The 12,067-nt window shown below is 36.6% G+C and overlaps 1 protein-coding gene across 15 annotated transcripts in view; it reads right to left on the bottom strand.

Moving 5' to 3' along the window:
* Window positions 1-12,067, bottom strand: part of MEF2C (myocyte enhancer factor 2C) — a 135,914-nt gene that overhangs the window by 26,159 nt on the left and 97,688 nt on the right. For 9 of the 15 annotated variants that reach the window (XM_063422162.1, XM_063422161.1, XM_063422165.1 and 6 more), the window contains 3 exons: window positions 9,794-9,937; window positions 3,046-3,232; window positions 1,821-1,868 (listed from right to left, as the gene is read on the bottom strand). In XM_063422162.1, coding sequence (XP_063278232.1) covers window positions 1,821-1,868; window positions 3,046-3,232; window positions 9,794-9,937 — 379 coding nt within the window. Of the gene's footprint in view, window positions 1-1,820; window positions 1,869-3,045; window positions 3,233-9,594; window positions 9,733-9,793; window positions 9,938-12,067 lie in introns of all 15 variants that reach the window. The other 6 variants (XM_063422169.1, XM_063422174.1, XM_063422168.1 and 3 more) reach the window with 4 other exon arrangements.

The raw sequence follows: 12,067 nt of genomic DNA, 5'->3' as shown, positions 1-12,067 counted from the left end.
TTACTTCAAAGTTACATTGCTTGAGAGATTAATGCAAATCCTTAAATTTTGATTAAGGATAATCAAATAATTGTCTTCCTGCTTATGCTTATGTATGTTTTTAATATATTTCCAACTCCCCCCATATTTAGAAAGAATATAAATTTTCAGCTGGTGTAGTGATATACCGATTTTATTAAGTGCAAAGATTATTATGAGACATGAACATGCAGATGAATTTTAATTTTGGTATGCCCCTGTTTTAAAAGAAAACACTGCCTTCTTTACTAATTGCTTTCCAGCATCTGCTTAAAGGAACGGGAGGCCAGTAACGAGGTGATGATATTTCTAAATGAGCCAGGAGAGGGAGCCCCTTAATAGGGCGATCATTTCCAATGCTAGTCTCTCTGCCGCTGTTTCTGAAGTTCTGCTCAAGCTTAAAAGTAAGATGAAATGGGAACATTGCAGAACGAATCTTGCTTTAGCTCTGTTTCACAGGTTAACAGGAGACAATGAACAAAAAATATAATTTTCTGTAATGCGTTCTTTTTCTTTTTTTTTTTTCTTTTTTTTTTTTTTTTTTGAGAACAAAGGAGATTGATAGTGAAGTTTCCATGGTCTGCCTTCCCTACTCCAAAATTAATACAAAACGACTCCTCAAAGCTTTAGCATGTGTTTGAAGTGCCATTCTGGTACAGTGCTGACCAGCTCTAATTGTACTATGAATGCATCACACAAACATCTGTGACTCATCTATGTGTGAAAATAAAAGGGGAGTGGAGGTCCCTAATTCAGGCTGAGAATAGACAAGGGAGAAAAAACCCAAACCATTATATCCAAAATTTCTTTGTATGTAATTTTAACAGACAATATTGGAATTACCATTTATATTGGCCTTGATTTATAGCACACAAAATGGATTTTCCAACTGCTTTTCTGTACAATTCTCTCTGAGAACAGTTACCCCAGCAAAATACCATGCTTTACCACTCAGTTGTTTTCCGTAAACTTATACGTGTTTACTTCTCAAACTGCAAAAGTAATTTGGCCATTGTCTTTTGTAATCCGTATTTGTCATAATGCAACATTGCTGATATTGCTCACAAATCACTGAGTTTACCGAGCAAAGGGAACTACTCTGACAACATTTCTTTGATAACACAGACTTCAGCAAGTACAGTTCTCATTAGTTCTAAGGGAGCAGGACCAAATGGCTTATCTTTTTCTCTGCATGGGTAGTTTGAAAATCGTTTACCTGTTGTGTAGTAAAAGCAGTTAAGCAAATATTAAGTTAATTACTGATTATTTAAGTAAATGCTAACAGATTTTGCTGACTAGCAATGGTCTTAGAGCAGGGGTTTGAAATACAATTTACACACAGTACATTTAAGTATAATGAGCAGCTTACTATTGAAATCTTTATTTAAGCTTAATTAATAGAATGAAACCTCAATTCCATTTAAGCCAATGGCAAACTTTCCCAGGATGCAAAAAGGATCAGAGCTTCTGACACTGACTCCACCAGGAATTTTTCTTGAACAAGGCAAAGCAATGTACCCCAAAGTTTTTATGAAAAGACTAATGTCGAGGAAAGCAGACATTGATTTCTGTGGAATTTGTTGAGGTGCAAGATTTTTGATGCTGCTGGAGAACAAGCCTTATCCTACTAATAAGAGAAGCAGAAATATCAGTGAGCTCTCCACAACCCAGCTGAGGGAATTAAAAAAATGCTAATCAATTTTTACTATCCACCCTCCAAAAGGGAGCTATTTTAGAAATCAGCTTTTGAAGTCAGTTCTTTATTCACTTGGAAAAATAAATATAAATTCTCTTCTCTTTACCTGCACTGGTGCCTGCACCGGTTGTGAGGTCCCCACCCATCAGGCCACCTAGGGGGTTGAAAATAAATGTTGTAAATGAGCACAGTAAATTACAACACTCAAATTTTCAAAATATTTTGTCTACCTTCAATCAGCCTGCTGTAGTACCCACCATTTCTTTCCTCTGACTTCAACAGACAGTTGAATCAGACCCATAATTACAAAATCATGATGTTTAATGTTACCTGTATGAGACACTTGCCTTCCAAGGGCAAACAAAATATGGAGTACCCATAATTTCCTTATTTTAGTTTCATACTTCCATAGCATATGAAAAATTATGTTTTAAGTTATGTATAGTAGTCCTTCATTTGAAAACTATCTTTAGTTGAATGCTAGTTAGAAAAGCAAAGGATTGGGAGGAAGAAGCTGAAGATTCCTAGAGAAGAACGTAACTCAGAGTGTATATATATATATATATATATATATATATATATACATATATATACACAGAGTTTTTAATTCCCTCTGCCTTTCACAAACATTCACACTAAGGATTTTAAAAACATCTCTTTGCACTTGGAGACCTCAAATGATTCTTTGAAGCTGGTATACTTAAGGATCTTGATGTTGCTGGAGCCAGACAGATTGAAACAACCTAATCCCCATTTATCCTTTTCAGAGATGAGCTCTCATCATCACCAGAACAAAGCACAACCCCTTGCTATGTAAAGCACTGAAGTACAGAGCTCAACTAATATTAACCCATCAAGGAACTTGTGAATGAATCAATAAAAATAAATTCTGCATTTAGCCTGTAGACTGATTATTTCAGTAATGACTGTTCTTATTTGCTTGCTTCAAACTGTTTGCATTGGCTACATTTACTCCCCTGCTTTATGGTATAGTGAGTACTTGCATGATTTAAGTAGATAATTGCCATTTTATGAAAGAAGACATTGTTTGCCTTTCTGTCCTTTATTGACTTCACTGATTTCCTTCAATGTTAGAATGTTAGTCAATAATCCAAAGGTAGTGGTTTTGTTTCTTTTTATTTTCTTTTTTATTTTCTTCTTTTTTTTTTTTTTGTCTCTTTTGATTTTTCAGCACAGCAATTTTGAACAAACTGTTATGACTGTTAAAAATAGAGTCCTTGTTTCTTGGAGTACAGTTTAAAGTACAGTTTAAAGTGACCCAAGGAGCTGACTGTAGGGCATTTGAGGGGATGAGACTGAGCAGAGCCTACCTGTGTTACCTGCACTTGGAGGCCGATGTGTCACACCAGGAGACATGCTATTCCTTTGCAAAGAAGGATGAGCCAGCGGTAAAAGGTTGGGGTTTCCCAGTGAGCTGACTGGGTTACTGTACACCAAACTGTTGTGGTTGGACACTGGGATAGAAACTGGCATCTCAAAGTTTGGTGGTGGAACAGCCTGTACAAGCAAAAAAGGAAAACAAACATGAGAATACTACAAAAGTGAAACAGCCTTCAAGTACAGTTATTCTATATATAGTTCAAATATTTTGTACTTGGTGGTTAAAATATTTGTGCTTGCCCTTTTTCCTCTAAGGCTCCAGAGAAGAGTTTCAAAAGAATTAGCAAGGCTTTTAAACATGAATTTTCAAATCATGATTCTGTCTTCCTTTAATGTAGCTTGCACATTTATTTTATAAGAACTGTAAAGATTTTTTTTTTCTATTTTTTTTCTTGTTTGAAAAAAACCTCTGAATAATGCAGTGTAATTTTCTATTCTTTTCATTCTGTGAAGTCATAACTGTTCACTAGTCATACGTTAATCTAGTGTCATAGATTACTGCAAGATCAAGGTTACATGATGATGGTGACTTCATTACATGGAAAAAAATGGGAAGGGGCAGAATACAAAAGGGAAGGCTTTCATTTCAGCTTGTGTTGCTTTAGCAACCAGAATTATCCCAAGTCATATAAAAGATACTAACACAGTAAATCACTTTTTTTCTGAGTTCTATCTCAGCTTGGATGGGTTTAAAAAAAGTAAAATTCTCATCAGGGACAGCTAAAAAATACAAAAAAATTAGATACACACTAGTGTTTAGGATTCCTTTTTTTTGAGGGGGGCAGAGGTGGTGTTTAGTGATGCCTTTTCAATACTGTGTTTTCATACCTAAAGGCAAGATCTTCTCTTGAGCCTCTTCCCCTTGCAAAAATACTTTTCAAAAAACCCAAAAAACCAAAAAAACCCCCCAAGTAATGCACCCCACTAACAGAGGTTGTAAGGAGATGCATTATGCTCTTAGGAAGCTCAGTTCAGGTTTCCTTGGTTGGTTGCGATTTCATTGGTTGTGATTTCTAGGGTAGGAGTTTCTTGAATTTCTATAAAAGTTATGACTACTTTAGAAATACATATTCAATTTATTTGCTTTTAAAATTATTAATTTCTTGCCTTTTCGATCAGAAAAACCTTTTCAGAAATACCTGACAGCATTTTAAGTATTTAATATGTGAAAACAGACCAGGTACCCCTCAATTTGCAATTTAGAAATCTTAAAAGCTTCAAGAGCTTAAACACATCAAAAAATTCTTTAGAGTAGCTTGGTAACATATTCTGAGGGAGGAAATCAAAAGTTTTAATTTTATTGTTGTCAGCTGGCAGTACCGGTATATCTTCAAGGACCTTGGACGAATACACAGAGAGCTGGATGTATCAACTGTCTGTCAGGCAACCAAGGCACCCTGACCTTGTGCCAGGTATGTCTCTTCTCTGGCTGGAGCTGTTGGCTATGCCCCGTGTATTACAGCACTACCCATCAAATAACAGTTATCTCTTAAGGTTGGTGGGGTTTTTTTCTTTCTTAGTCCTCTCTAGGGACAGAGAAAATTTTACTCTAAATATAGAGGAATTATTTTGCCTAACCACTGAAACACAGAACAGAATTTCAGGGTATGATGTTAAGGATACCTTACACAAACGCTTCTGAATTATTTGGAAGTGTTAATTTAGCTCTGACACCCTCTCTGTAGCCTGTGGCCTCCTGTTTGCGAAGGACAGCCATAGCAACAGCAGTTGAGTAGATGGACCTGCTGGCATTGCTCCCCCTCCTGGGCGCACATGGGAATTTGCTTCCTTTTGCTGAGAAGCTGAAGTGCACTCCAAGGGCTGTATTTTTTATAGAGCTGATTGATTTAAGTAGAGTTGGGAAAGAAAGGTGTGGTGTTTTTGGAAATCCACATGTTCTACATCTAATCTACCTATATAAGAATCTACATGTAATCTGCACCCTTATGACTCATGTCTAGGCTCCTTGGAAATAAGGTCACACAGCATAATCTGAAACATTTTATCAGCTTGAAGGTATGTTTTGAAGCAAGCAATTCTTTTTACTGGCCACAGAAGGACCTGAAACATTCCTAAATCCCATGTCACTCAGAAGCACATGACTGTCCATGGAGCTCAAAGTCGGCTGCTGCTGCTGCAGCTAACTCCTACCTTTTCAAAAGTTTAGCACAGGAGGATGTGAATAGCTCTCCATGTTTCAATCCCAATTACAGCCTGATGGGAGACATGAATAAGCCAACATGGAGTTTCTGTTATTGCAACAAGCAGGGCTGTGGAGGAATTCTCTCCACCTGGTGGCTTTGAGCCCATGGTCCTGCCTACTTGAGTGCTAGTCCATGTTGCACTGACTGTCACCCACAGGAGAGCACTTTGCATAAGGTTTACTTCATCCTGTGTCACAAGACCTGTGAGGTCTGCCCTCTGAGTCTGGGTAAAGACAATTATTGCCTCTGTTTTCTTAATACCTTTTCCTAACTTAAATCTCTATTATCTAAGCTAAAACACCAGTACAAATGCAAAACTGAAGGTCTTGCCAGAATTCTAAAAGCTTGTTTGTTTTAACCATTATGCTCTTCCTGCCATGTTCAAACCAAACTTTTCAAGATTCTTCTTTTTCTATTTGTGCAGTATGAAAGAGCTCCAATCTTGGCTGCTCTTGGGTTACCAGTGTCCCTAGTCATGTGAAACTGTTACTTAGCTTTCATTGTGTCATTTAAAATACATATTTTTAAAGTAGTTGAATTATTTGTTTAATTTCTGTACTAATAGTCTAGTTTTCACCATTTTGCCTATTATCTGGATTTATTTACATCTGTTTACAGAACACTTCATATGCAATTTTATCAGGGAAAAGTCAGTTTACTCTGGTTTTCAGCACAAAATGCTATATCTGAAATACAATAGTTTTTATTTCTTCTTCTGCACAGTCAGAAGTTAGAGAGAAGTTTCACTGGATAAATATCAGTATTAAACAGTACATCTCTAGCTACAGTTTTCTCTGTCTGACTTTATTAAAGTACTACACACTCCTCACCAAGAGCTGCAATGTCCTGCAGATTTCCTAGTCATTCCTGGTGGTAACCTATGGTTCATATTGATTCCCTTTCAGCCTGATGGACGTTAAAGTTTCTGATGCACTTGTGTAATATCTATATTAGTAAGAACTAGGGAGGAACTGAGGCCATCTGAGGCCACAGAGCAGTTCATGTCCATACTATTAAGCTGCCTCAATCTCAAAAAAGTCATGACTACATATAGACTGACAATTGGGAATTGTTCCTGGCCTGGACTAACAACCATACAAAATTAGGAAATTGTCTGGGAGAATGTTATTTGACGTCAAAAAGTGTCAAAAGCCCGTCGGGGACTGTTCAAAGAATTTACCTCAGAGATAAGCACACTTCACATTGCTTCAGTGTGTTTTTCGCTTTTTTGCTAATTCCAATATAGACAAAGCCTTTCATGTGTATAAGGTTTGCCACATTTTGCCTTTTTCCTCCCCTCCCTTTGTTTTTTCTCCTTTGGACACTACTGCCAAGGAGGGCAGATGGCTCACCAGAGACGATACTGTTGGTGTACAGCACACAGTGTAAGATCCTCACTCCACAAGCTGTGGTGCATGACACCAAAGTGTTGGACACTCAACCCCCTTGGAACTTAATGGACCAAACATTCTGTGTTAAATATTGGTTTTATCCCACACATGTTCAACCAGGCCTTCATTTAGAGACAGAGATACTTATAGCTTCCTTCTAGTGTGCTATTTCTGTCTCTGCTTTCATCACACTTTTGAAATTTACAAATAAATGTCTAATTATTATCAGATGCTTTAGAACAATACAAATACTTATCCTCAGAAAATTATCTGAGGAAACATTATTTGGCTTAGCTGTTAGGAGCAAAAGCCAATGTTGTTTTCATTTGGCAGCAACTTTTTTATGTTACAAGACCAGGCAGAGGCAATGCATTGTTTTATATATTCTGTAAGTAGTGATTTAGAGACTTGGAGACTTTATGATTAATTTTGCTTTCTTGTCCCCAGTTTTCTTGGCTACCTTTGATGATCACAAGTAAATGAATATATCTTCCCTGACTTTCTTATTCTGATTTGTCCAGTTAAGGACACTGCTATATACAATATATAATATTTATATATAAAACCAGAGAGTTACAAATTTCCATTATGTACTAATTGTGATCTCGATCTTGCCCATTACATCTTGGTTTATGCCAAGCGAAGGAGTTTCTGTTGCATTAGCAGAGAATATCTACCACTTTTTCCTAGTGTGGTAAGCAGCCTGATGGAGGACACAGACCCTGAGCTCTGCATGTGATGTACTGAGAGAATGGCTATTCTGGCTTACATGAAAAAATGTTAACATTTTTCTGTTCTGTGTCTCTGAAGTGTCTCTGAAGTAATTGCACAAAAAGATTAATACACTGCACCTCATCCCGAAGGTAGAAAGTTATACCCTAAATCACCAATTAATTGCTGAAGTAGGACTATATTTGCCATCAAAAAGTTATATTTAATGAAAGCAACCAGAGGGAAATTCCAGTAATTTTGGGAAAAAAACCTCCTATACCATGTTCAGATTACTTGTTTTCCAAATCTTATACATTTCCTGAGTTTATAGAAAAGACAATTTTCCCAAATGCTTATGGAGGTAAAGAAAATGATAGAACTCACTACTTCAGGAATGAAGGTTTTTTTCAAAGGTTTTTTTTTAATGTCTTAAGATTTCAGATGATTATAACATGACCTGTTTTGTTAGGAAAGAAAAGAAACAGGTAGCATGAGATAAACAGAGGTTTTGAAGGATCATTCCAAATACATTTTCAAGGCAGAAAGGTAGCTTGGTGAAAATTCTCTCAGTTTGATTTGAAAAAGACAAAAGTCATCCTTGTAAGACGAACAGCATGAAAGAATGACAATTGGTGAGATTTTGATGTGAAAAAGGGTTAAGCATTCTGGCTTATAACAGTCTCTCTAAATGCTGCAGTCATCATTTGTCAAACTGAGTTGCATCCTGAGAAACTAAATTCATGGTGACAGCTTTAGAGCTTTTTTTTTTCCTGAGAAAAATGGCTTTCCAAAAGAAGCAAATAAAAAGGGAGGTGAAAAATTGGATACAACTATATTCCTCCCTGATATTTTACATACATGTTGGGCATCCCTAGGCAGTCATTTTAAATATTACTTTAACAAATTTGGTGCCTTTCTGGTCTCTGGAAAGTATTATTTAGTCTCCTTATATTTTTCCAAGATATTTTTATCCTGATGTAGGAGCTTCTTCAAATTTTAATTACCTAGAGTGAAAAATCCTTCTGCTGAGAATTAATGGAAAGAACACTTAGAGTGCTTTAGACAGAATCTGAGCCTCCTTAAGAAGTATCCTCATCTTAGGTGTCAGACTTTGTATGTGCAATTGACTAACACTACAGAAGACACTGCGAATTCTGGGTATCCAGACAAGGTTTTTGGTAGATAACCATACAACCTTCCTACGGAATGACAAATGAACATATACAAATCATCTCTCTCCTCTTTTAGAAATAAGCAGTTACCTATGCAAATTCAAATGCTTCCTTGGATCTGAGCAAATATTTGGTTTCCTACTTTGTTTTCCACAGACACTTGGAAAACCAACCAAATATAACCTCCAAACCTCCATACTCTTTTTTGTTGTCTTTATACATGTAACATCAAACACAATGACAAAATATTCATCCTTTGTATGTCTTGTGCAAACCAAATAGCACATGCGGAGTTATTTCTCTTAGATATCTGGCAAGGTATATATGACTGTTAGAAATTTTGACTTGGTTAAAACAAAATTTAGCTCATGTTAAAGCATTAAAGTAATGCTGATGAGGTCAAAGCAAATTCTCTGATAAAGCTGTAAATTCACCCCAACACGCAAACATGTTTGAATCCTGCCATTAGGCTCTCATGCAGTCTGTTTCTCTGCAGCGAGCAAGTAGCTGTAACCCTTCAGTGCTGCAACTGAGTTTAGAGGACAGTGGAGAATTGAGGTTAAACACGCTAAACATGCTCTTCACTATATATAAAGGAATTTCAGTTGTACATCACTTCTTCTCTATCACCACAGAAAGTATTCTGTGGATTTGTTAGCTTGTCCACAAAGAAAGATTTCCACTGTTATTTTTTAAGTATAATTTGGGCAAGTAGTGTGGTAAAACACTTCTGTAAATAAAGTGAATATAGTTCATATATGTATATTTCACTTCCTTCTGTAGGTTTCACCCATAGTAGGCTTTGTCTGTGTGTCAGAGTTAGAGACTTGAAAGAAAAATATGCTGTGTGAAATTTTCTGACCACAGTGTTTAGTTATATATTTGGCTATTAAATCCTGTTTCTAGCTGAATTTATTTCCTTAAGAAGCCAGAACTGAAAGGGTTATGGTTTGTTACTGCAGCAGTTATCAGCAGACAGCCATCTAACCTTTGGTACTTACAGGTATTTTATGGCTCTTGATCATATTATCAAATTCTTCATTAATTTTTTTGTATTTTTCTTCAGTGCGTGGGGTGAGAGCATAAGAGGAGTCAGGATCAGGGCTTTCACAACCTTTGTTTTCTTTCTTGTGCAATGCCTGCCAGGTTCAGAGAAATATCAGAAAGTAAAAAAAATGAAAAGGAGCTCAGAGTACTTACACATAATCTTTGCCTGCTGATCATTAGATCAATATCTTCATTAAGTTTTCTGTACTTGTCCTCAGACTCAGGGCTGTGACCTACTGAATCGTCTGCATCAGGGTCTGGACTGTCACACCCATTAAGTCCTTTCTTTCTCAATGTCTGAAATACATAATTTGTAAAGTTCAATCCTTGACACGGGCTGCAAGAAAGACTCAGCAGCATTAACGAAACACAAACTGCTCATCATAGAAAAGTTTTACATTATGGTTGAAGGAAAGAAAGTGACAAATGATCCACCACACTGATGATGTAGGTTTTCAATTATGAGTGCCAAGTGAGGACCATACAAGACCTCTTTCTTCTGAAGCTGGAACAAATCAACAAAGAATGAATTTGGCAACTAATAAAGTACCTATGGTAGTATGTCCCCTGCCTCATGATTCCCATATCCTGCAGCATTAGGGGCTTAAGCTAAACACAGAATAAAATTTATTTTAACATAAATCAAACTTAACCTATTTACCTATACTGTTTATAGTAGAATACACTGATGCTTTTCTTTTAAGGTAAGGAAGATGTAGGAGGAGCAAAAGGAAAAAGAAGCTGCAACAAATTCAGGAGTCCATTTCTTTGCAGAGGAAGAATAATTACCCAAATTGAATTCAAGGAATTATTTTAGCAATGTTGTTCCTAAGCCTGTGCTTTTGGTAGGACGGGAGGGAAGACTAGGCTGATAATAGGGCTCTGAAATAACAATTAGGAGCTTCTAGACATAGTGTTTTCTTTTTATTGACTACATTTAAAGCACTACAAATGCACAGGGCTGAGGCTTCATCACAGGAAAAGCACTGCTAAAACAAATGCTTAGTGAAAAGTCAAAATGAAAGAATTTCAGGTTCAGCTAGTGAAATACTCACAACCATGATTATCATCACTAAGATAGCAGAGTTGAAAAATCTTAAAACCAGGATGAAACCAGTAGCTTGCAATTCAGAACAGCTGTCTGGCTTCAAAAAGGTTTTAACTGATCTACTGTTACAGAACACCAAAGAACAGCCATAGGCTATATTAAGTTAAAAGAATATGAGCAGAAAGTGCAGACTCCTCAAGTACAAGCAAATAAATAAAGCAAATATAGTTACAATTTTTCATATTTAACTTTAAGGAAGTTTCACTCAAAAACTCTTCAAAGTCCACTTGGCTGTCTACAAACTTTTTAAGTCAGCTTTCTGTGTTGAAACTTGAGTAAGCAACCTCAATTACAATGAAAATATCACACATTTTGTGTGTTAATAAGTGGCTAATACATGCTGTCTGTCAGTGTGGGATACTCTGGTTTCTTTTTGCCTTCTCAGAGTGGTTGTGTATCCATTTTTTGTTCCTTCAGGAATAGTACATTTCATAATTATTTTCTTTATGATGATGTTCAGCTTACTACTGTTACTACCCTTAAGTATTATAATGTTCCTTGTCCTCATACGACTGAAAACTCCCTGAGCCTTCCATCTCCATCAACTAAGCAAAGTGATGGTGATCGGCCCTATGAGCTCCGAGCCTTCCAATTTCACACTGTAGACCTCTGAAACAGATTTAGGCATTTGTGAAAGACCAGCTCAATGTAGATCTTTCATTTCAAACTTCCTAACTACAGAGACTTCAAGTCAATTTCATGAGCTACTTCTGAAACACCAAAGAAATTATAATTCATTAGAATAAAAACTTGAGATGTGACAACAACCTGAATGATTCCCTGCACTTTCCCACTCCGTCTTCTCACTCTTTTATCTTTCATATTTTAAATGCTCAGTTAGCAGAACAGACATAATCATATGTGATATCTACTGCTAGTATCTTGAAACAAGCCAATTAGAAAGAGGGTTTTGCAATCAGCTGCTGTCTAATAAATTTAATAGACACAACAAGATATAGTAAAAACAAAAATTCTAATTGCAATCTCAACTAACATTCTTCTCTTCATATAAGGACAAAACAGTTGTCCTCTGAATACATAAAATATTCTGTTTCAAGATTAGATCAGGCTGTCCAGACATGAAACCAAGATCAGCACACTTGGGACCATTTGCTGAGCTCATATGATTCACTGGCAGAATCCTGCTGATTCCTATGGAGTCCCTCAGGAGTGATATGGATGTGAGCTGGACAAAATGGCTTCCTCAGCTTCAGGCTTTGAGATGACAGACAAAAAGAGACTTGAAAAGAGAGGAACAGCAGGAATGCTTTGTAGCCTCTTTGAATCTTTCCCCCTCCCATCATTCACAAATCCTTGTC

This window comes from Prinia subflava, chromosome Z (genome assembly GCF_021018805.1).
Source record: "Prinia subflava isolate CZ2003 ecotype Zambia chromosome Z, Cam_Psub_1.2, whole genome shotgun sequence".
Classification (NCBI taxonomy): Eukaryota; Metazoa; Chordata; class Aves; order Passeriformes; family Cisticolidae; genus Prinia; species Prinia subflava.
Note: the sequence above shows the minus strand (reverse complement) of the source record. Positions and strands in the feature narration are given on the sequence as shown.